This window comes from Polyodon spathula, chromosome 1 (genome assembly GCF_017654505.1).
Source record: "Polyodon spathula isolate WHYD16114869_AA chromosome 1, ASM1765450v1, whole genome shotgun sequence".
NCBI classification, from domain to species: domain Eukaryota; kingdom Metazoa; phylum Chordata; class Actinopteri; order Acipenseriformes; family Polyodontidae; genus Polyodon; species Polyodon spathula.
Genome location: NC_054534.1, coordinates 27,299,542 through 27,325,607, shown reverse-complemented (window position 1 = coordinate 27,325,607; position 26,066 = coordinate 27,299,542). Strand labels below are relative to the sequence as shown.

At 35.6% G+C, this 26,066-nt stretch overlaps 1 protein-coding gene across 3 annotated transcripts in view; it reads left to right on the top strand.

The window, feature by feature from the left end:
• LOC121316683 (PH and SEC7 domain-containing protein 3-like) overlaps nucleotides 1–25,684 on the top strand; it is a 126,096-nt gene extending 100,412 nt beyond the window's left edge. For all 3 annotated transcript variants that reach the window (XM_041251745.1, XM_041251753.1, XM_041251761.1), the window contains 7 exons: nucleotides 7,271–7,314; nucleotides 9,983–10,173; nucleotides 12,673–12,743; nucleotides 17,511–17,668; nucleotides 18,365–18,509; nucleotides 19,599–19,742; nucleotides 23,418–25,684. In XM_041251745.1, coding sequence (XP_041107679.1) covers nucleotides 7,271–7,314; nucleotides 9,983–10,173; nucleotides 12,673–12,743; nucleotides 17,511–17,668; nucleotides 18,365–18,509; nucleotides 19,599–19,742; nucleotides 23,418–23,633 — 969 coding nt within the window. In that variant the 3' untranslated portion in view covers nucleotides 23,634–25,684. The remainder of the gene's footprint in view (nucleotides 1–7,270; nucleotides 7,315–9,982; nucleotides 10,174–12,672; nucleotides 12,744–17,510; nucleotides 17,669–18,364; nucleotides 18,510–19,598; nucleotides 19,743–23,417) is intronic.
• The last annotated feature ends 382 nt before the right edge of the window (nucleotides 25,685–26,066 follow it).

The following is a 26,066-nucleotide window of genomic DNA, read 5'->3' as shown; positions in this document are numbered from 1 at the left end:
AAAACAGTAATAAATAAATAAACACATAATTCTCACTCTAACTACGAATAAAGAAAAATATACACTTAGTGAGAACTTTAAAAGGTTGTTTCTCAGCTCCCAGTTTCTCAAAGTTTGGGTCAAAGTTGGAAACCCTCATCCATAGTACATCATGCAGGTGATCGTCTGTCAAACGCGACATCAGCAGATTTTGGAATTGATCATTGGGAAGCAGGGAATGAAACTCCACCAATTTCTTCTTGTGAAACATATCCTTTAAACTTGAGTTACACTGCAGATCAATAAATTCCATTTGAAGAGAAGCAGGGTCATTATCCACCTCGTCAACAAAGGGGTTTTCAGACAGATGGATGTCGTTTGCGTGTGACTTAAGTTGGAAAATCTGAAGAACGTAAAGATTCTGTTTTTAAGTTTTTTTTAGCTACTTGTTTTTTTTTTATCTTTATTTTCACAAAACATTATGGAAGAAAAAATACAATGTCAACCGCTTTTTTATTATTATTTTCATCTTATTTCCTGTAATCGACTTTTTTAACGATACTGGACAGCATTTCTTTTGACTTCACCCCAAGTTTATTATTTTAGATCTTCTTTCTTGTGCAGTCATAGTACAGATATTACAGTGCAGTTACAGTAGCCTATGTAGATATTAAGAAGTCAAAAGAAATGCTCTCCAGTTGATTACAGGGTAAAGGTCGACTTTGTATTTCTTCTGTAATTGTGTAAAATTGAACCCATGGCTAAAATATACTTAAACTCCACCTTGACGATTCTGTAATGAGAGTTACCATGGTTACCACAGGTAGCCTGCCTCATTTTGTTTCTACTCGTGGGGACAGCTTGGTGTGCTTTCATTACTGAGCAGTTTATGTGGCCTGCGTGGAACACTAAAACATTGCAAGTACCGTATGTGAAATGTGAAAATTATAATATAAAACCTGTGAATCATGTGTAAGTTATGCTGTGCCAGCAAGCAGGTCGCGGGCCGTATGAAATGCTGTGGTGGGCCATATAAGAACCACGGGCTGTAGGTTGGGCATCCCTGGTATGGCTTAACTGATATTTTCCACAGAATTGATTTTTATTGTTATACATTGATATGTACAACTGCAATCTCAATTTTGTTTCTTTACAAATTCCTTCTTTTGAACCTTTTTGTTTTAACTTTGTTTATTAACTGTATTTTAAAGTGCAACATTATTATTATTATTATTATTATTATTATTATTATTATTATTATTATTATTATTCTCCGTGTTATGCGTAGGTCACCACTTACCTTGTATTATCATTTACTTTTATTTAGATTTTCCTTTTAAAACAGTCCGGTGAACTTGACAGAAAATGCTTTATAAATATGGCTCATAATCTTCAAAACTATGTATGAGCTTGGCAATGTTGGGATGTGTCACATAGAATACAGACATATTGCTGGCTTTGTTTTACAACATTCAGGATAGTAGGAGTTAGATAATATTTTTGTTTGTTTAGTGAATCTCTACAAAACGTTACCTTATGTGTTTATAAAGACCTTGTCACGGATTTGTGCCAGAAAACAATTTAGTGAACAAAACGTTATTTATCATAAAAAAAAAAAAGCCAAAGCTTAAATTGAGGTCACATGTTCAAGTTGTGTGAATGTGGTACCTTTTTGGTGTCATTTTTAAAAGCCAGCAAAAGTGCACATTTTTCATAAATGCTGGATATGTAGGCTGCATGTGTGGTCCTGTTTATTTTTGCTTATTAATAAATTGTCATTTGATGAACAAAGCTTTGAGACCTTAAAAAACTTGAGAACACAAAACTACACAGAGTTCCCACAATTGGAATGAAGACTTAACCAGAAAAGTAAGGTAAGTTTCATTCCATTCATTCCACGCTTTAAGAGTTTCACTGCAGAAATTCGACGAAAGTGACGTCGGTCGATGCCTGAATCCAGCAGAACCTGTGGCACTTAAGCGATTAAGTCACTTCGGAATTATGTTCGCAGCAGGGTACCCTCTACTGGATACTGTGGAAGAATCACAAGTGAAAGACCTTATATGGCGATAAGCTGTCGTCTTTAGAAAAAAAATTACCTAAGCATTGGTTTCTCTATAAAGGAGACAACAGAATACTGATAAAAAATTAAACATTTCGTTAAAATTTATAATGTACTTGTCAAGATTTATATTAAGAGTAATTCACAGAGATATTATTCTAATAACGCGCTTTACATCGATCAGGGTATTGCGCGAGATGTGAGTACTAACCTGTAGCTTACCCATTTGGATGATCACTCTAATGGACATCTAAGTCGACGGCTAAAGACCTTCAGCTTACAGGGTGGAAGATGTGTCCCTACCTCGTCAAATTTATTATGTACTGCCTCGCTCACTTCATGATTAGACTGCTGTGATAAAATAATCTTACTATTGGTTAAACCTACTAAAGACCTTCAGCTGGGCTTCATCCCTATTGGTTCATTTTAAAATAAGACCTTCATATGGAAAAGTACAAAGAATTTAGGTTATATATTTATAGGGGTTGTCAGGTGATTAAAACAAGAAAAGCATGATTAATCTTGCGATTAAATTGATAAATGTTAATCTTCAGACGGTACCTAAAATTCGTTTTAAGTCCCGTCGGAGACTGTGCATTTAGTTATAATGCCCCTTGTCTTTGGATCTTTCTCCCGATTCAGATCAGGGATGCTAGTACAATTTGAATCTTTTAAATCCTGTTTGAAAGTGGATTTGTTTTGGTCTGTTTATTTGTAGCTGAATTATATATAAGATATAGGCTATTTTATGTTTATTTTCCTAAAGTGTCCTGGAACGCTTGCATGATGAGCGCTATACAAGTGAAACTTGTGTTTTATCATCATCATCAAAAAATAGCCCAGAATAAAATATCAGTGTTGTCCTATTTCTGGATTAATATCATTGCCCCCTTTTATAGTTTTATATTTATTTAGAGTTATACAGAAAACTAAGACTGCTAAGTCACAATGGAGTCAGTTTTTATTACTCACCGTAATGCATTTCAAATTATGCTGTATATTTTCTTATCAGTTTCCTTATATATATATATATATATATATATATATATATATATATATATATATATATATATATATATATATATATATAAAAAAAAAACAATTATCATAGTCATTAGATAGAAGAGATCATAGGCATTGCTGGGTTTCATTTTGTTGTGCTGGCTTGCTGACATAGAACACTTTGTTTGACAAATCTATGTTTTATATCAATCTGTAGGTAGGGGCATTCAGTGCTTTTAATTTAAACCACGTTAAAAACTGTATAAAACACACACACTTAAATTATTATACATGACTATGTTATTTATTTTGGCGACACAGTATTTGTCAGGTTGAGGTGAATTGCTATGTTTTCAGAGCAGAAAATACACTCAGTTAAGCAAAGAAAAAAGAATGTAATTACTTTAAGAAATGAAGGTCAATCTTTAAGACAAATCGCAAGAACTTTGCAAGTGTCTGTAAATGCTGTGGCCAAGACTATCAAACGCTTTGAAGAAACTGGCACTCATGAGGACCGAACAAGGTCAGGCAGGCCAAGGGTGACCTCAGAATCGGAGAACAAGTTCATTCGAGTCACAAGTCTGCGAAACCGGCGATTAACTGCCCCTGAAATACAAGCTCAGCTAAATGCTACTAGAAGTACAGATGTTTCAACATCAACTGTTCAAAGGAGATTGCGTGAAGCTGGCCTAACTGGAAGAATTGCTGCAAAGAAACCATTGCTAAGAGTTTAGAATAAGAGGGAGAGACCTGCCTGTGCCAGAAAACACAGAAACTGGACTTTTGAGGAGTGGAAGTTGGTCTTATGGACCGATGAGTCAAAATTTGAAATATTTGGGTCCAACTGCAGAGTATTTGTAAGACGCACTGTCAAGCATGGTGGAGGCAGAGTCATGGTCAGGCATGCCATCAGGATTACGGCTAGTTAGGCAGTCCTTCATTCTTCAGCAAGATAATGACCCGAAACACCTCAAAGTTGTGCAAGAACTATCTGGTGAAGAAGGAAAGTGAAGGACAACTTCAATCTAATGACCTGGCCTGTCCAGTCTCCAGACCTCAATCCCATAGAACTGGACAGAAAAGACGAGCTGGAGAGAAGAGTCAAAGCAAAGCTACCCACAAATGCCCTACATCTCTGGGAATTGCTGCAGAAGAGCTGGGGAGACATGTCGAGTGATTTCCTGCTGAAACTTGTTAACCGAATGCCTTGTGTTTGTGAGGCAAAGGGTGGCTATTTTGAGGAATCCAAGATTTAGAGACAATTTTCAATTTTCTTGAACATTGCTTTGATACTCATGTTTTGTTCTGTATATTGTAACCTGTGTTTTCATTTTCAAGTATTTGCAGAAACGTATAAGACGTAAAACATTGTAAATTTATGAAAAAAACCTAGTTTCCAGCAAGTGTACTCAAACTTTTGACTGGTACTGTGTGTTTGTGTGTTTGTGTGTGTGTATATATATATATATATATATATATATATATATATATATATATATATATATATATATATATATATAATATATAAGTGTTTCGGCCGGCTTCACCCGACCGCAGTCTGGTGGCGTCAGACTTTAGCCAGGTTGTAAGCAACCACCTCAAACCAACTCGACCGCGCTGGCATTTAATAAATAAACAAACAGACAGAATTTGCAGACATTGTAATATTTTTGTCCAGTGACACGGCGCTTAAGCGGTTTAAAAATCCAGACTTGTTTGCAGATTGTTTTGTTTGTTACTGGTTGTTTGTCCGTTGGACCAACAAACAGGCACGGTGCGCTTCTATATTTTAACGATTAATATTATTCTTATTATTTCTACCTCCGTCTCCTATCCCGTTCTCCACTCACCGAACACCCAACCCCGAGTGAATAAAACGTGCATCTATTTATACTGGTGTGCTGGGATTCAATTACTAATTAATTATTCACTTGAATCCCAGCACGTGAATTAATTATGTGCAACCTCGTGCTCACATATTAACTACTTTAAATGCATGTGAAGTAATGTACAATCCTGTGCCTAAATGCAATTATACATTTTAAACACTTGTGTTACACAGACCCGTTTAGATACACACACCACACGCAACATATAACAGATAATATACACAGGGGAGGGCACTTTGTCACATATGTGTGTGTGTGTATTTAAAATAATAAAAAAAAAAGTGCAAAGTTGGTAGAGACTTACCCAAAGACTTGCCGCTGTAATTGCTGCGCCAGGTGCTTCCACCAAATATTGAGTTGACGGGTCTGAATACTTATGCAATCAACACGTTTCAGTTTTTTCTCTTTAGTTTTTGCTGTCATTTGCTGTAACTTATCTTACCCTTAGAAGTTGGTGTATTGATACAAAAAAACTCTACAAAAGGAAACATCAAGAAATAATAACAACATAAGAAAGGTTACAAACGAGAGGAGGCCATTCGGCCCATCTTGCTCGTTTGGTAGTTAATAGCTTATTGATCCCAGAATCTCATCAGGCAGCTTCTTGAAGGATCCAAGGGTGCCAGCTTCAACATTACTGGGGAGTTGGTTCCAGACCCTCACAATTCTCTGTGTAAAAAAAGTGCCTTCTGTTTTCAGTGCCCCTTTATCTAATCTCCATTTGTGACCCCTGGTCCTTGTTTCTTTTTTCAGGTCGAAAAAGTCCCCCTGCGTCGACATTGTCAATACCTTTTAGAATTTTTTATGCTTGAATCAGGTTGCTGCGTAGTCTTCTTTGTTCAAGGCTGAATAGATTCGGTTCTTTTAGCCTGTCTGCATATGACATGCCTTTTAAACCAGGAATAATGCTGGTTGCTCTTCTTTGCACTCTTTCCAGAGCAGCAATATCCTTTTTGTAGCAAGGTGAACAGAACTGAACACGATATTCTAGATGAGGTGTTTTTTAATGTATTGTTAAGTTTTAACATTACTTCCCTTGAAACTTTTTACTATATATCGAGCATCTTGTTGGCCTTTTTTTTTAGCTTCCGCACATTGTCTATCAGATGAAGACATTTCTGAGTCAACATAAACTCCTATATCTTTTTCATAGATTCCTCCTTCAATTTCAGCATCTCCCATATGGTATTTATAATGGACATTGTTATTGCCTGCGTGCAGTACCTTACACTTTTCTATATTAAATGCATTTGCCATGTGTCTGCCCAGTTCTGAATGCTGTCTAGATCATTTTGAATGGCCTTTGCTGCCGCAACGGTGTTTGCCACGCCTCCTATTTTTGTGTCGTCTGCAAATTAAACAAGTTTGCTTACTAAAACTTAACTGTGATAAATTGATTGATTGATAGATAGATAGATCATTTTATTTATTTTTATTTTTTTAACTCAAGATTGCCGATACACATTTAGTTTGTATTGTGCACACTCTCCATGTACAATGTGTGCTCTTGTGTTCAGTAGAAAAGCCTACAGATATGTGTCTAGGACAGCTGTCTGGCTGGCATAATGAGCCTCTGTATGGTATTGCTAAAGTTTGGGTGGTTTAATGTCTTGGGGACTGGGATGCTTCTGAAAGGCTCACATTGGTGTCATGCTTATTAAAACATTATGTAACCACCTTTGTCGTGAGACCTGGTGAAGTAATCTTTAAAAACAAACCACTCCTTTACTTCATTTTGGCAAGGAGGCCTGGCAAGGGGTTGCTGATCGCCACGATGGAGGTGTAAACCTTTTACAACCTACAGTAATAATGTAGTGTTATTGTATTTAAAAGTTCTGCATTAAACTTATGCAAGTGTTTTAATAGATCCATATACATAACAGTTTGCTAATGTGGAAGATCTTTTTTTTTTAACAGTGTGCATGTTCCATGGGAATTTAAATAACTGAAAGGACACTGGTGTCTCATGGATTCGCTTCAAACCCATGTCTGAAAGTGCAAAATTGCTAGCTCTAACTCAGATTTGAATTGTAATTCCACCTGTGTACATTTGTCCCATTAATATTGTGCCTTATCCTTTTCTGCACATTAGACACGCCTGGGTACCAGCTTACAAGCTTTTGATTTGCACCTTCACTAGACCATATTGGTGACTGGAGGCAAGCTCCTGACTAAGAAGGGTGTGGATAAATCGGATATGTTAAGTGAAAGGAGTACATAAGTTTACAATAATAACATAGTGTATATTCAGATAATAATAATAATAATAATAATAATAATAATAATAATAATAATAATAATAATTATTATTAATAATACATTATTTCTCATTTTTTAGGCCCTCTACAATTCAATCAAAAACGAAAAGCTGGAATGGGCTATGTAAGTATTGTTATATTTTGCTGTTCATTTACAAGAAACAGTCTAACAAAATTGGAATGTATATTCTAAGATATTGAAAATGGAAACAAAAACTTTGAAAATGATGGTCCTTAAGTGATGACTTCTTTTGTTATGCAAATGCATCCTTGGAATATCTAAGTTATTAATGTTGTTTTTTTGTTTATTATTTTTATTATGTTTTATTGTATTATGATTGTAATAACATGTTTATCTTCAATTTGTGTTGAGTTGCATGTACTGTAGTAAAACCAGACTGATACTTATTGTTACAATCTACATTTTAAAAATGTCATTTTTTACCTGTTTCATTTTTTACCATGTGTTCTCTGTCATTCTCTATTATTTCTGCTAAGATCACTTAAGAAAAAAAATTCAACCACCGATTCTGCTACTGAAATGACAGGATTTCTGGTTGAAAAATTACAATTATGGTATAAGCAGTAACAACAATATATAACTACATAAATAACAGGATAGCAAACATTTTAAGAAATTAATATTGCAAAAATGTAGATGGTAACGTGTATCCTTTGAATTTGTTCATTTTAATGCCAGGTAGATGAAGGTTCAGCAAAAGTATTGAGTGACTTTCTTATGATTGACTGAGGCCTTATGTTGTGTTTTTAAATATCCCATACAGAAAATACTTTATAACTCCTAATTTAAGACTTTATTATTATTATTATTATTATTATTATTATTATTATTATTATTATTAGATAAATAGTAGAATAATTACTGCAGGTGAGAAACGTTAGAATTCTGCATCACCAAAAAAACACAGATGATTATAATGTGGAAGGCCGTCTAGTTGTGTACTCTGTAATCTAAAAAAATAATGCCTGCTCTCAGTGCCTTCACAAGTAAATGTGGTCTTGTGCTTTCTGAAACGGTCCAGACATAGGCTGCCATTGCTGATTTATTTTGATATTAGAACACAATTGATTTTGCTGCATGTGCTGAAATGGTTGAAATGAATCACATTGTGTTGGTAATAAAACTACACCGAAGTATGATTTTATACAAGGTAAACTTGTAGATAAACCTCATAGATAAAATCCCTGTGATCTAATAAAATATACAGATGGTGTTGTGATTTAAAGTGTTAATATACTGATCAGGCCTCACAAGCCACCTGTTGAATTTCTGTCAGACTGATCGGTAAGCAGTGATAAAATGATAACGGTCACATTTTCATTACAATTCAATAATCGGTTCAAAATGCACTTTGGTGTTGACACTCTTTACCACCAAGTCTTGAGTCAGCTCATAGTGACTTTATTATGCAACACTTCTGACTAGACAGACTTTGCTGATGAAGGTTATATGTCATTCCACCATTTCTTGCTAAGCTGGACACTTCAGTACCAAATTGAAATTATGATATTTCCTCAATTTAGGTATTAATTAATTTTAGGTCGTATCTAAATGTATCATGCATTGCTTACATTTAGTATTAAAGGTCCTGTCTGAGGCTTATAAAACACCAGTAACATTTTGAATAAATTATTCAAAGCATAATAAAGCAGTGTAATGTGAGCTCATAATCCCATTGCTTTACAGCATCACTAGTCACTAGTGCAACTTTAAAGGTGTTGATATTGACTGCATGTCCTCCAGTGTGATTACTATGTGAGTCATGTAGCTCACAGTCAGCACAGCAGTTTTTTCTCTATAGTTTAAAACCCATTTCTCGTGCTTGTGTCTGGAAAGAAAACGCTGCCGGTCTGATTTATTTCTCATTAAAAACAGGTTTTTGATTAGTACTAGTACAGCAGGCTAGTTAGTGATTGTTTTTATATAATTGTGCATCTTATTTTTTAGATCATGTTAACATGAGCAAGACAGATTCACTTTTGTTTTGGGGGGAGGGGGACAAATGGCAAAACAAACGAATATTTGTTTTTGGAATTCAACACAGTTACTTACTTGACGCGATCTTACTGTCAGTCTTGAATTATGTCATTATTACCCAATCCCCCATTCTGTTTTTGGCTATTGATTTTTTTGTAGTGCTAATGGTATATTTTAGCAACTGCTTTTCCTGTAGAGCAGGAATGTGTTTTAACCAAAGGCCACATAGTGTAATTTAGTATTTGAAACACTAAAACAACATGTTGTTGTTTTATTTTGGAGCTTTTGACTGCTTCTTAAACAGCATTAAATGTACAAACTATTACACATGTACTCCTTTTGAGTTCTCTAAATATGCAGACAATGTAAGCAGGAGCTTTACCTCCCTACTGCCTCTTGCTAACAAAGGATTTTTGCTGCTTTTAGACCATGTGGCTGAGACCTGATTTGATGATCAATCATTCAATCAAGACCCAGCCACATTCCACAGGTGTATTCTGCAGGGATGGAATTCACCCCATCCCTGCCAAACAAAATAAAAACACTCCCAAACTATTAACCCATGCAGGCTTGCAGCCTGTCACACTGCCCCAGAGGTAATTAGAAGTTGTATGCCAGTGTTACAAAAATCAAACATCTAAACATGCATGTCAGCATCTGCAGTGGATTTTCTGTCTGTAAAATATGTCAAGTGCCAGGGGGTCCATGGTATTTAGATCAAACTAACTGGATAGACCCATATGTTAGGTTTTTTTTTTTCTGACTAACGTTTTTTTTCTTCTTTCTATTGTAGAGATGATGATGAGCTGAAGAAATCTCTGTCTGAGCTTGCAGACAAATCTGATAATGCCCACTTAAAAGGCATCAGTAGAATTGGCAGTGGCAGTAACCCTTTCATTGATATTTCCCATGACCCAAATGCTGCAGTTTATAAATCAGGCTTTCTCGCCCGTAAAATCCATGCAGACATGGATGGAAAGAAAAGTAAGTTGCAAGGTTAGATTCCTGTGACTCAATAGATGTACAGTGGGAATTTAAAATCTGGAAAAACACAAATACCAAATTACAACAGGTTTAAATGCTCACCAAACCATTCCACATGCTTGCTAAAGAACATCACAGTATGAAATACATGCCAACACTTCTATATCGTCAAGAAAGTCCTGATTTCCAACCAAATGTTGTCCCATGTCCCTGTGCACCACAGATTTCTCATGTGAGCTGCTGTTTCTCCTTCATTAAGCTGTAGAGAAGAGGTGATCTCAGCTGTCTGTGCACAGATGTGATTGTCTGCTTTTCAGGACCAGTTCTCATGTACACTATTTCGCAGCTGGTGCTCCATTATGATTTTTTGTTTGTTTATAGTCTTCGTTCAGTTTACCTGGTCCATTTCATGTTCACGTCAGATGCAAATTCAATGTGGCCCACTAAACAATTTCTAAATAATGACAGGTATGTGATGCTACCAATAATACGATAGACTGTGTTTATTTTCAATACAAAGTTGATTAAATACAGATAACTGCTACAGTACGATATCTTTTTCTCAGCTTTCTAATATTTTTTTAATGCAGTCAATCTCAAATAAGATACTATATATAAGTGTGATTTTTAATGTTGGTTTGATATATTGGAGGTATAACTGCAGTGTACAAAAATTTTTTTTTTTCTTTTCTACACAGTGCAGTAAACTTATTTTTCAAAAAATCACAGCTAGGAAAGGGCTTTAGTCCAATAAATATATATATATATATATTATATATATATATAATATATTATATATATATATATATATATATAGTGCCTTGCAAAAGTATTCAGACCCTCTCACAGTTTTCACATTTTGTTGCTTTAAAGCTTGCAGTCGTGACACTTTGAAGTAGGAATTAATATGTGTTCTATACACAATCTACTCCATACATTCAAAGCAAAAACAAAAAGAAAGAAGTAAATAGATAATATGAAATAGAAATGGAAGTGTCATGATTGCATAAGTATTCAAACCCTGCTGTGGCAAACCTAAATTAATTCAGGTGCACAAAATGACCTTAACGAGCTACACGATTAGTTGAATTGCCTCTGTCTGTGTGCAGTATTAGTGGTTTTCATGATTTCAGAATAAAAACACCTGTCTGAGGTTCCCTGGTCAGGCAGTGACTTTCAAGCAAAGACCATGAAGACCAAGAAGTTTTCAAAGAGTCAGGGATAAAGTAATTGAAAAGCACAGATCAGGAGAAGGGTATAAAAAAAATATCAAAGTCTCTGAATATCCCTGTCTACACAATCATCAGGAAATGGAAGGTGCATTGTACCACCTAGACACTTCCGAGATCAGGTCGTCCCTCCAAACTGAGCAGCCGGCAAGGAGGAAACTGGTGAGGGATGCCACTGTGAGGCCAATGACAACTTTGAAAGAGCTACAGAGTTCAATGGCTGAAATGGGAGAAAATGTGCATCAGTCAAAAATATCCAGAACACTTCACAGAAGTAGCCTGCCTGGCAGGGTGGCAAGAATGAAGCCATTACTAAAAATAAGCCATCTCAAAGCCTGGATGGAGCAAAGTATAGGCAAATACTAGAGGAAAACCTGTTTCAGTCTGGTAAAGACTTAAAACTGGGGCGAAAATTCACCTTTCAGCAGGACACTGATCCAAAGCACAAGGACAAAGCTACACTGGAGTGGCTTAAGAATAAGAAAGTGAATGTCCTTGAGTAGCTCAAAGTCCTGACTTGAATCCTATTGAGAATCTGTGGAAAGACTTGAAAACTGCTGTCCATAAGCGATCCCCAAGCAACTTCAGAGAGCTTGAGCAAGTCTGCCAAGAAACTGCAAAGTTGGTAGAGATTTACCCAAAAAGACTTGCCGCTGTAATTGCTGCGCCAGGTGCTTCCACCAAATATTGAGTTGACGGGTCTGAATACTTATGCAATCAGCACATTTCAGTTTTTTCTCTTTAGTTTTTGCTGACATTTACTGTAACTTATCTTACCCTTAGAAGTCTTCAGTTTGAGCATTCAGGATTTTAATAAAATATTAAGTTTAAAAAAATGTCTGCATCATTTTATAATTTCACAAAATGGGACACCATAGGAAGGGTCTGAATACTTTTGCAAGGCACTGTGTGTGTGTGTGTGTGTGTTCGTCTCTCTCTCTCTCTCTCTCTCTCTCTCTCTCTCTCTCTCTCTATATATGAATGAATGAATCATAAAATGAATCTGTAACATTTTACATTTTAATTTAAATTACATTTTAATGAGATACCTAGAAAATAGACATTATATATTTTGTTCTCATTATAGTCTGCTGGTTTTGTCCACTACAAGAAAATATCAGTCTGTCAACTGCAATTAACCCTATGACTGGTTTGATCTTTTCTGATCAACAACCGTAATTTGTTCTTTACGACTAACTCCTAATTATTTTGTTTCCACCACAACCTTTGAACAGTGAAGATGAGGATTATACTTTCATTTATGTTTCAGCTCCTCGAGGCAAAAGAGGGTGGAAGACCTTTTATGCTGTTCTCAAGGGAATGATCCTTTATTTGCAAAAGGTAAGTCAATTTACTAAGTGCTAGTAAAAGGCTTGTTGATCTATCTACTCCGTATTTGTCTGTAAAATGATTGTCTGTGAATCATGTCCTGAAACATGGCTTTTAAAGAAATTCTGTATTGTCCAAATTTGCAATATTTTGCAGAAATAATGTAAATCGTGCATTAATTGTAGGTGCATTACTTTCATCGCTGACAGAGAATAGCTGGTAAAGACAATTTTAATCTAAATAGGAAAACATTGTTCTGTTTAGGTTGAAAACTACAGCAGATAATACTAGCACTTATTATAGTTTCATAACTATTTACTGTGTTTACATTGAATGTATGTATGTGAAAATAATTGTAGGGTAACCTGTAATAGGAATTTGTGGTGACTTTTTTTTAAAGATTTAAGGACTTTTTTTTGCTGTTTTAAAAAAAAATGTCTTCAGTTAAACTGTGTTTTGAGAGTTAACTTTTAAACCGTTCAGAAAACGTTTAATGAACTGCAAAGGGATTTAATCTAAATGGATTTAAAAAGCCTTTGACAAAACATTCCTAGGAATGGCCTTAGTGTTGTGAATAGGGACTTAAAGGTGAATCTTTAGCGTTGTTAGAAAATGACACATTTAGACAACATCTCTATCTACAAAAGGGACAACATGTCTGGATCTACAGTCTAATATCCACTTGAAGAGTGTCAAATATTTAGTTTGCATAACATCTCCCAGTTTGTTAAAAGACATGCATTATATTTCTATAAATGGTACACAACTGGTCATGTCAAATTTACAGAAATGCTTTAGTGACTATCAGCATACAACATACACATCACAAAAAAAGAGAGAACTAAAGCAAGAATGTTTTATAGAACAAAAAATCATGATCACGATTAGGCCACAGTTACTGGTACGAAAAGGGAGAGGCATCTGTTTCATTAGCATTTGGTTCTTTAAATAATGACCCTATTAAATTAAATGAGCCTGAGTGATAAGAAATTAATTTGATTTAATCCAGCTTGCTCTACAGGTTAACTTTTAAAATCACATCGCTCTTTCTAGATTATAGGAAATCGGATGTGAGTACTCCATTACAGTAATGACTTGGCAAGCAGGCATGTAACAGTTGAGCTTTTTTATTTAAAAAAAAAAAAAAAAAAAATTTCAACTTTTACATATAAAGCAAATAGCAAGCACACTGAGATTGTGATGGTTAAATCAATTGCATTTAAATTAAAGTCCAGTTTTACTTTATTACATGGGTTTGAAATGATCATCCTTAAGGCATAAGAAAGGGAAAAAGAATTTAGAAGTGTAATGTGTATCAAGAAAATAAATCATATTGGTTATGATATACTTATAGGCATTTGGTAGTTTGTAGTTTCTGTTCTAGTAAAATAATATTTTAAGTTTTATAAAATGTACCTATCTGCCAAATAAAGAATACTACACAGAATAGTGTAAACATGGTGAGTGTGAAGCAATAAATGCATTAATACAATTATTCCAAAACCGGAAGGTTTCAAACAGAGAAATAAAGAATCCAGAACAGAATTGCAGTGTCCTAAATGCAATCTTATTAAACATTAAACACTGAAATAAGCAAACTAACTCATTTTATTAACATGATTAATTTTATTTTGTTCTTAATTGTATAATGTTCATATTTTCACCACAAGGATTCCTGTGCAATGCTACTTTACTATCACCCCATCTGGGAAGCTTTAAAATCTCGGTAAAGATATCATGGTGTATCAGATGCATTAACTCAGACACTATTTTTCTATAAACATTATATTGTGCATTGCGTGACTTTGATTTACCAGTACTTTTATAATCAGTTAAGCATTGTGAAATCAGTTGTAGCTGAGAATCGGAATTACTTCTCCAATAGAGCCATATATTCTCCCTTTTCTGTTTGTGAAAGCATCTGCTGTTGCCAGGACTGTTTGCTAGTCTGACCCTTGTTACCTCACAGTGGCATTACATGTAGCACATGTTTTCATTTGAGCTATTGTAGTTTCTGTAGTGTTTTTGTTTTTTTGTTCTTCTATTACTGTACATATTTTCCAATAACTGGTGTTCTTTGTTCACCCATTTTTATAGTGTCTGTGTGTGGTCGGGGTGCATGGATTCTCTATGTGTTATTCGTGTTGACACTTAACATTGACACAGCTCATTTTATACATTTCAAATCACCACATTTTAGGTTTTTAAGCCAGCACCTTTGTGGTCTTGGCTACAAGTACTCCCTGCCAAGGCTGACTTGGGTTCGTAAAAACAGATACAAATATGTTTTCTGTGAAGATGATTAAAACTATGAAGTTGCTGTTAATGGTGGGGGTTTCAGCCAGTCTGCATTCAGAAATGAGCAGGACACAGGTGTCACTCTATCCTCTGTGCATCTCAATTTGGAGGAAACCAAGACAGCCCTGCGGGGGGAGTCTTCTACGCTGCCATTTCATCTAATAAAAAAGCTGACTGGCAGTGCTTGGTGTGTGATAATGGCAAAGAGCTTTAGTTTCTCAGACATCCTTGGTGACAGCTTCCAATAAGTGTTCAAGGTCATCTAGGAAGTGCACTTGTAAGATAAAAAAAAAGAAGCTATCTTCTGTAATCGTAGAAATTACAGGGATTCCTTTACTCTCAGTACAGTTGGGAAGTATTGCTTTTATACAGTGATATGCTTGCAGCTAGAATTGCCACCTGGAGGCCAGCCGCCTTGCGTCCTTCCAGTTTTATAGGGCTTCAAGACCAGTTTATATATTCTTATGGATTTTGTTTCAGAAGGTTCTCCCTTTTTTCACATAAGCCAGAGGTTTATACCTGAAGAATAAATCGGTGTTCAAGGCCCTCAAGGCTGCTGCTTCATGTACTGGCAAATTAAGTAGATCCTGTCAGGAGCACAATACATACTTCAGCTTCTATAACATGAGTCCTCATTTCCTTACAGTATGTACGTACTTTTCAAATGGTCCTTGGTCCTTATCAGGCTGGAGTCAGACTGTTATTCTTTCTATTGTGTAAAGACAGTGCTCCGAGTTATTGTCTTGATGTTTGGTACAAAACTGTATTCTTTGATTTTCTCAGTTACAGTGGGTTCCATTAAACGTTTCACTGCCATGCCGCATCAGTGATTTTTTTGACATAACCATTTTACTTCATGTTTACAAAACCTTAGAGGTGCTTTATTTTTGTTCACAAAAACTCCCATCTCTAGTTTTAAAATGATATGCCAGGATATGAAAGGTACTTGTACAATCGACTGTACATTGCTGTCTTATGTCGGTACATTTATACTGCATTAACTGATGCAGGATGTTATATCATGTCATTCAGCTTGACTTAAGATGTCAGTGGCAGCTTTAATAGCTCTAATGTGAAGCCATGGTTTAAAATGTATTAATTTCTATTTTAAGATAACTGTTATAGCCTCGTTAAGGAGCATACAAAGGCTGTTTATCAAGTTTGACTAATGGTGGTAAAGCTACTTGTGTTGAGCCACATTATTTGGGTTGGTGTTTGTGCTTTGTTATGGGTATTGTTTATCATGTCTGATATTTTTTAGCAACTTAAAACCTGTCGGGGATTAGGGATGGTGGTTTGTCAAAGGTGTTGCTTGTGGAATTTTGTGGTTAGTGTCGGGCCGAAATGGGAAGCCAGGGTGGGACTGGTTTGACATTGTAACAATTTCTCCTGTTGGGTTACATGGCAATTCCTCAAAGATAAACCACCTCTAGTTAGTGGTTCTCCCAAATGAGAGCTATCCAAGCTTTTGGAGCCCTCCTTCTGATACATCAGTACATTTTGCAACCAACTGTCTACTGTTAGCTCTATATGAATTTTGCTCCCATATTCTAGTAATTTATTTTTTGAGACTGATACTGATTTATAAAAACCCAACCTGTATTTACTGGTGGGTACATTGGAAGAGATTTGTATGATAAAGCAGTTTGTGTTCTTTAATGATTTTTGATGATACAGGAATATTATTTGTTAATGGGTGATGGAGCCATTCCAGTAAGACTACATGCAAAGGTACCTAACACTACGCCTCAGGATGTAGAAGGCCAGTTCATCCAACCACTGCTTTGTATCCCCAACAACTTGCTTTTTGATGTAGTGGTTGTCAGAAGAAAACTGTGATTGCAAATACACAAAGATTATGGAAGATTGTTTTGACCTTCTGAAAAACCACTAATTTCATGTAGGGGCTTTGTCTCTAAAAATAAACATTGACCCATCGATTTGGCATTTTGTTAAGCCTAGCAATGCTTTTAATTTCTCGTTTGAAATATGATTAGGCAAATAATTTAACTACTTTATTAGGGTACTGTGATGCATTTTTATGTTTGTATGATAGTTTGCTGTAGTTGTTTGGTACATATGTCTTCCTTGCAGGCTCCTTGTTCAGTCTAATCCCATACTGAAGCCAGAGCTAGGTGAATCGGTTTATCTTTTATTAAACTTACTTTATGAACATGTAAAACATTGTCCCCCCATGAAAGAGTGTGAATATGCAGCTGTGGTACACACGTACAGTATTTACATAAGTGAAATGCCACACTGTCTTGTCATTTGTTCTGCTGGCATAGCTGACTCCCACCTGTTGACTTTTTAGTAAAACAGCAGGAACATGGATGATGCGGATACTGCTTCTCTTCACTTTGTCATGAACACACTGCTTGCTATTCTCTATTGGGTTGACATGAGCATTTTATCTATAGAAAGTGGTTTTACCAGTTTACTGATATTAGATTTTATATTGTGTCTTTTTATTCCTCCTAGGATGAATATAAACCAGAGAAAGCACTGTCAGAAGACGATTTGAAAAATGCAGTCAGCATACATCATGCTCTGGCTATAAAGGCAACGGACTATGAGAAGAAACCCAATGTCTTGAAGCTTAAAACAGCTGATTGGAGAGTTTTCCTTTTCCAAGCCCAGTATGTGTGCTGTTGTCCTGCATTAAATAATTCCAGTTTGTAGAGTATGTTTTGCTCCCTGGGCTTGAAGGGTGTATGGATATGTTGGGCGTATAAGAGCTTTACTTGACGGAAATCTAATTTCATGCTCTAGTTGGAATCTAAAATGAAAACACATTTATCTTCACTGTTAGTACTGTGAGACTGCAAGTGTTATTCTACAGTGTTATTTTGTTATTCAAAGAAAAAGTAATAAAAGTTCTTATCAGTGAAACAAACTTGGATAACGCATTGCACTAAGGCTTTGTGAACAACAACAATGCCCTCCCCTTTCCCCAGACGATCAGTTGCAATTTAGCATTTGCACTTTAAAAGTATTTAGATTTTTTTAATCTTATCTCCTAGCATTACTATGTTGGCAGGAGGGCATAGTTAATTCAAGGCTAAAAGCCAATGAGAAATTTCATTTAGAATACTGACATTATTTGACAACTTCTGTAATTTATTCAATAATATGGCTTAAAAATTTAATAAAAGTGGAATATAATCCTGTCTGGCCCATTAAAATGTCCTTCATTTTCTCATATTTGTAATCAAAATGAATTTCTCTTAAAACAAATTTGAATATCAAATTCCTCCTTCACACTCAATCAAACCTGTTCACAATTTGTGTGCGTATAGCAGAAGTTTACAGTGTATTTCTGTGTTAACCCCAAGGACTCCTGAAGAAATGGAATTTTGGATAAGAAAGATCAATTCAGTGGCAGCCATGTTTTCCGCACCATCATTTCCTTCTGCGATCGGCTCACAGAAGAAGTTCAGCCGCCCTCTTTTACCTGCAACTACAACAAGGATGTCACAAGTAAGGCAATGGTGTTATACTCCTGTTTCAAAGAGAAGTTTCTCATTTGGATATATTCATGTGTCTGTTCTGTAACCATTTTGGTTAATGTTATTGATAAACTGTAATGCACAGCTTTGATGTATTGGGTAGAATTATTAATCTGCCTGGTAACTGGTCTTGGTTCGCTACATTAACTGGTTAATATTGATACATTTTAAGGAAACAATTAACTACTTCACATTTAGTAGTTTGCTGTCCGTCGGGCTATAAAGACTTTAGTAAGCGGTTGTCTCTGTTGATTCTAATAAATAAATGTCATGATGCATGTAAAACACAGTCATTTGTATTCCTAACATTCAGTAGGCAAGCAAGTCTGTTAAAAGTGGATTTTACAAGTCAAGAGCTGGGTTTAAAAAGCTATTAAAATTCAGCAGCACACCACAGGAGTTTTGCACCACAGGGGATTTGTTTGCAACGCAGGGAAATCTTCAAGACACATTACTGTGCAAACCCAGTAGACAGAGCCTGTTCTTTTATATGCGCAAAGCCTTTTGTTAATTATGCCCTAATCAGTATAAAATCTTTAATTTTAATATGAAAAATTATTTTAAAACACAGTAAATATTGGAAAGCAGTCAGGTGCACAGTAACTTTTTACAACTGAAATGGATGGAGATTTTAACCAGGTTAAAACAATAAATTTATTTAAACTGCTAGTACAGAATGGGGGATATGAAGCTGTCTTTTGAAGGGGTGTTTATATAAGAGAAGGAAAACTACAACTGCATTAAATGCATTTGTTAAAATGCAATTATATAGAAATGCTTAAAAGCACTAACTTTTGGGGAGCGGATATTTCTTTGCTGATAACAGTAATGTACAGGAAGTAGATCATTCCCAGTTGATAGTACCTGCTGTTAGTTAGTTATTTATGCTGGATATTAAATATTGATGTCACACTTACTAAACCATTCTATTTCCAAGTTAAAATACCCAGCCTGGTGTAGTGATTTCTGATTTGCCAATGTTTTGCTTGTTTAGTTATTTGTTTTCTGCTTAAAATAAGCAATTAAGTGCATGATTAGAATTAAGTTGTCTCGTGTGCAGGAAGAACAGCTAAAATCTCATGAGGCCAAGCTGAAGCACATCACCACTGAACTGGCTGAACACAGATCCTACCCACCTGATAAGAAGGTCAAAACAAAGGAGATTGAGGAGTACAGACTCAAAGAACACTATCTGGAGTTTGAGGTAGGTCTTCAGTGCCAACACAAACTGAAATGAAGAAGGCATGCAATTCCCACGTTCACTGAATGCGTCCAAGCAATTTATTCCAACTTTTTAGAACCTGATGATTGTCCCAAATAGTTTTTGGTTACTGTCCGGCACTCCAGGACAGCAGCCTACAATGACTTTGACCACAATTATTGTTCTTTTTCTACTTATTTTACCACAGAATATACAGTGCCTGTAGGAAGTATTCACCCCCGTGAACATTTTCAGTTTGTTGTGTTACAACCTGAAATCTTGATGCATTTAAGTGGGATTTTTTTTATTTTATTTACACAACCCACTCAACACTTTCAATGTATGAAAAAATGGGGGTGTGAAAAAACAAATCAATTAAAAATAAAAACCTGAAAAGTCTTCATTAGATAAGTATTTACCTCCTTTGCTATGACACTTCTAAATAAGCTCAGGTGTAACCAGTTGCCTTCAAAATTCACACAATAAGTTAAACGGAGTCCATCTGTGTGCAGTAAAAGTGGTTCACATGATTTCGGATTAAATACACCTGTCTCTGTAAGGTCCCACAGTTGGTTAGTGCATTCAAAGCAAAGATACTACCATGAAGACCAAGGAGCTTTCAGAACAACTCCGGGATAAAGTTGTGGAAAGGCACAGATAATGGGAGGGCTATAAAAATATTTCAAAGATTTTGAATATCCTTTGGAGCACAGTCAAGTTGATCATTAAGAAGTGGAAGGTATAGGGCACCACCGAGAATCTGCTTAGAGCAGGCCGTCCTCCCAAACTGAGCAGCCAGGTAAGAAGGGCATTGGTCAAAGAAGCCACCAAGAGGCCAATGACAACTCCCTGAAAGATCTACAGCGTTCCATGGCTGAGATGGGAGAAACTGTCCATATGTCAACAATAGCTGAGGTACTCCAATAAACTGGCCTGTATGGAAGAGTCACAAGAAGGAAACCTTTAAATCCCACATGGAACTTGCAGAAAGGCATGTGGGAGACTCTGAAAAGATGTGGCAAAAGATTCTGTGGTCCGATGTAACAAAAATTTAAATAATTTGCATAAATGCAAAGCATTATGTCTGGCGCAAACCCAACACAGCACATCACCCAGGTAACACCATCCCTACTGTGAAGTATGCTGGTGGCAGCATCATGCTACAGGGATGCTTTTCATCAGCAGGGACTGGGAAGCTTGTCAGGGTAGAGGGCAAAATGGATGGAGCTAAATACAGGCAAATCCATGAGGAAAACCTGCTTCAGTCTGCAAACGACTTAAGACTGGGACGGGGATTCACCTTTCAGCAGGACAACGACCCCAAGCACACAGCCAAAGCGACACTGGAGTGGCTTAAAAACAAGAAAGTGAATGTCCTGGAGTGGCCCAGTCAAAGCCTAGACTTGAATCCAATTGAGAATCTGTGGCAAGACTTGCTATCCACCAACGATCCCCATCCAACTTAACAGAGGAACAATTTTGCCAAGAATGGGCGAACATTGCACAATCTAGATGTGCAAACCTGATAGAAACTCACCCCGAGAGACTCACAGCTGTAATTGCTGCCAAAGGTGGTTCTACCAGGTATTGACTCAGAGGGGTGAATACTTATCTAACCAAGACATTTCAGTTTTTTTTTTTTTTTTTGATTAACTGTTGTTTCACAATAAAAATTCTCTTGCCTCTTCGAAGTGTGAGTAGGTTGTGTAAATGAAAGGAAAAAAAATCCCATTTAAATGCATCAAGATTTCAGATTGTAACACAACAAACTGAAAACGTCCAAGGGGGTAGAATACTTACTATAGCCACTGTAGATAGGTATCGACTTCTTTTCTAATCATTCCCAAGAAGATCTGTTAAATGTGATGTGTGGAATGACAGACAAGTTGGAAATCATTTAGGAATTCAATTTTGCAGTAGGTATTGAACACAAGTATGAGAAATGCGTAATTCAAAACCGTCTGAGCAATTTAGTGTCATGCCATAATGACTTCCTGTTCCCATGTGCAGGCATCAGTAGGCTGTCCAAAAGCTGAACTTCAACAAATTTGTGGAGATTGAAGTATCTTATATTGGCAAAAAGGATCTCAGTGATGTTAAGGACGTATTGAAAGTCGATTTGAAAGTAAAATGTTTTTAGTAGATGTAAATGTGTATATTTCTGTGTGGGCGTTACTTTTGTTTCTTTTCTCCCACATTTCCTGACAATGGGAGTAATGAGAAACCACGTAGGATGTGGTGGAATACTAGTGATCTGTACACAGATTGACTTTGAATTCAATAACAGTTCTTTTTATTTGGCTTTGTAAACTCCATTTATTTCTTAGGTATTCCTTCCGGAACTTTTATTCTGCTTCTGTTTGTGTTCTGTGGTTCTGAGTAGATAAATGTCTGTAATAAAACTGCTGCTGTCTGGTTTTTAATGTATGAAAAGCATGGCATATGTACAGTAGGATTAAGAAAATTGTATCCAAGAAATGTTTTTGAGTATCCTTTTGATAAATAAACATTTCACAACATTTCTAACACACATTGATGGCGGGGCACCCTCCTACAGTACGGTAGTGGTATGTGCTAAAACTCTCTGAGCTCATGTTTAAAACATTAAGCCCTGAAAATCAAGCATGTATGCTACCCAGCATGTTACTATTACTGTTCAGAATCCTAGGCTAGGAAAAAATGTACCTCGCTGTACACAGATCTTCTGAAGAATAACTGTTATATACAAACGCTTTAAAAGTCTCTCTTGGTGTTTTGCATCTGAAAATCAGAAGAAACTGACCAATATAATCTTGAGTGACACAAACGGATTGAACGCACGATTCTTGGCAGTGGCGCTAAGCATATTTATACCACATGGTTTCAGTTACATTTTCATAATGTATTTTTGATAAAGGATAATTGTTTGTTCCTGTGTGGTATTCCTCAGCATTACCTAAAAAGATATTTTCAAAAATGTATGAAAAAATGTATGCAGGTACTGTAGCCCGGCAAAGTATATATTGTTCTATGGGTAGCCTACTTGCCTCTAGACAAAGTAACATTAGGGATACCTGTTTGTAATAATAGGCACAACCTTATAGTGACTTGTCAGTAGAAACCTGTTCATCATGCCACCATCCTTTGTCTAGGCCATATTTGCATAGCGAGCATCTACCATTGGATAATAGCAACTCTATTTAGAACCTGATTGGCTGTGGCAATCTGTGAAAATATAAGAAATGATTTTGCATAACTTAAGGAGTAATCCCCAAAGTGTAGAGTACCTAGTTTTCTAGTACTCTTAAATTCAACAAGACGTATATTCTTGAAAGTCCTTGTTGTCATGATCTGAAACTATCTGAAAAGCAAGAAACTCTCTGTTTAACTGTGCCAAACATTCTTGATGTGTTGAACTAATTAAATGTTATAACACAACATTTCTTATTAATGAAATTAAATAACAATGTTGAATGTTAATTGACAGCCTGTTGCCTGTCCTTATTCTAATAAATAAACATGAGGCAACCAAAAAATGAGGCAAGCCCATCATATTGCACAGTATTCTCTTCTTTATAGTGCTTTATCTCCTTCAGTGTACCCCATTTATAAAGCTCCTTGGTAATCATGCGTTAGTATTCAACATGGTAAGTGAATTGTGTTTTGTAGCTCATTTGTGATCGTTTTTGTCCTTGACAGGAGAACCGCTATGAGATGTATGTTAAACTTCTAAAGGAGGGAGTAAAAGAGATACTTGGCAGCAAAGAAAGTGACAGCAGTGGTCTGAAGAAATCCCAGTCAAGTCCATCGCTAAACCAGGAGTCATCGCCTGCCAGCGCAAAGGTCAAGCGCAATGTCTCAGAAAGGAAGGAATACCGGCCTGAAACACCCAGCTCTAAGGAAAAGGTCACCTAGGAAATGGAAGGAATGCAACAAAACAAGCCCATCAGATACAGATATTTGTGAAATATGTTTTAAGTAATTTATTTATCTGGCAACTGTTATAAATGAACATTAATGGACAAATATTAGAGTAGCCATTGACTGACTGGTGCCTGTGTGGCAATTTATATTGTATTTTTTTTTTTTCTTTTTTTTGCTTGTTGTATAAATTGTTGTAGATTTTATTTTACTCTGAAGCTTTCAGATAAGTGACACTTTCCTTGTCCTTGCTGAACTGCCAGGTCTGTTTCAGAACAATCATTTCTCTGCCTTTTCAGTACAAAACAAAAGTATTATATTATCCTTCAGTTTAGTGAAACATACCCAACCAACATCTGTGTATGAAAAGTATTACAATAAAATGCCAGTGCAAACAGACTTGATTGGTAGTTAACCTGTTTAAAGTATTTGTAGTTTCACGTAGATGACAAATAAAAGGTCACACTTCAACATGTTATGAGAGGAGACTCTAAATGGGGTCCCTTTTTTAAAGTGTTAACATTTAGTTTAGTTTAAAATTAAGGATTAAATACCAGGGTGTAAATAGTGACTGTGATTGATGTTTCACTAGTTAAAAGTACTAAAGGTGTACAAACTTTTGCTTTGCTTTTAAAATGAAATAATCTTTATTTTAAAAAAAGCAACAAAAAAAAACAAAACTTGGTTGTTAATCCAAAGTTTTATGGCTACCACAATATACATGCTGTTCCATCAAGCACACAGGCTTAAAATGGCACTGTAGATTAGAGCTGTACTTTGTTATCTGTAAGGTATGCATTGATTCTGAACTAGTCTTTACAACCCCTTATATTGTTTATGTATGTAGTCAAATGTTAAGACTCTAGACTCAAGTGTGAGCATCGAAGTTTCATGTAGGAACCAGAGTTTTCCATTTCAATAGCTGAGCCGTTTATTTTATCCAGTGTGTTTAAAAAGTAATATATCTGTTTCTTTAAGTAGTGTAAATGCCAGCTATCCTAGTGTGTGTCTTATAATCTTTTATGTGGATTTTTGAACTCTAATTTGATTGTCTTATATTGTAAAGACAGAACTAGTATTTATAGTGCACTTTATAAATTCGTTTTAAATCTGTTTCAAACATTTTATAAGGGGTAGACTGATACTTAGTTTGTGTTAATACCTCAGTGCTGAAGACAGTATGACAGTATGTGCGCTTTTCTAGATGGATATCATTAGTGCTACAAGTAGAAGTCACTTTTGGAATGGAAATTCTAGCAGTGTCTGCTTCCCTGCTTGTTTTTTCATCTTTCATGGCTCAGCTCAGTTGTGCAGTAGAGAAGGGGGAGGCATGCACATAACATACTGCAGTTTTACTTTCAGCTGTTATGAAGTTTTGATGGAGAGGTTTTATTTAAAGTCTAAGCAAGTTCTTGAACTTAAAGGAGAATCTACAAATTGTGAGCTTGATGGCCCCACCGCAAGCATACTGTCTATTTAAATGTCCATGTTAGCTTCAATAGAAGTGTGTCTTTAGAGACTATCCCTCGATTTCACTTATGGTACTTGCAGGTTTATAAAGCTAATTTTAATATTCACATTCTTACAAGGTACAGATATGCCATGGTAATTTACTGAAATCCCATGTGTGTGTCCTAATTGATTTTGTTGTAAACAAGTTGGAAAACATGATGATTTAAGTTGATATAAAAGACTGCACTAGAACAAAATAAATTAAGAGTTGGGCCCTCATATTACAAGTGGTAACAATAAACACATACGTTAACAGATTCAAGTGACAACTGCTATTCAAATTGCAATTGAAAACAATAGATTTTTTCCACTCAAATTGCATTGATGTACTATAAAATATAACTTGTTATGCCCACATAAAATACATTCTGAAATACAGACTATTATTAGTACATTTTGTGAAGGATTGAAATATCGGATTGACTAGCATCAACTTAAACCAAGTCCCATATTGGCTAAATTGAAACTGCATATTATACATTGTTATGTAGGGTATTGGGACCGATATATATGTGTGTGTGTGTGTGTGTGTGTGTGTGTGTGTGTGTGTGTGTGTGTGTATATATATATATATATATATATATATATATATATATATATATATATATATATATATATATATATATATATATATATATATATAAACACATAACACAAGGTACTGTGCAGGACAATAAAAGGGTACATTTATACACTTCTAGGTTTATTTGTAATATCTTAAAATTTAACTCCTCAAATGCTGGTAAATAACTTTTCAAACTGTTACTACTACAGTTGGAGTTAATCAAAAATTTCAAAAGTAGCTGTACGATTTCATAACTGCTGTTTAAAAAGGCAAAGTTAGGTGCTGTTCTTAGTGTAATTTTGGGTGCACTGCACTATAAACTATACCTGACAAATACAAATCTGGATATA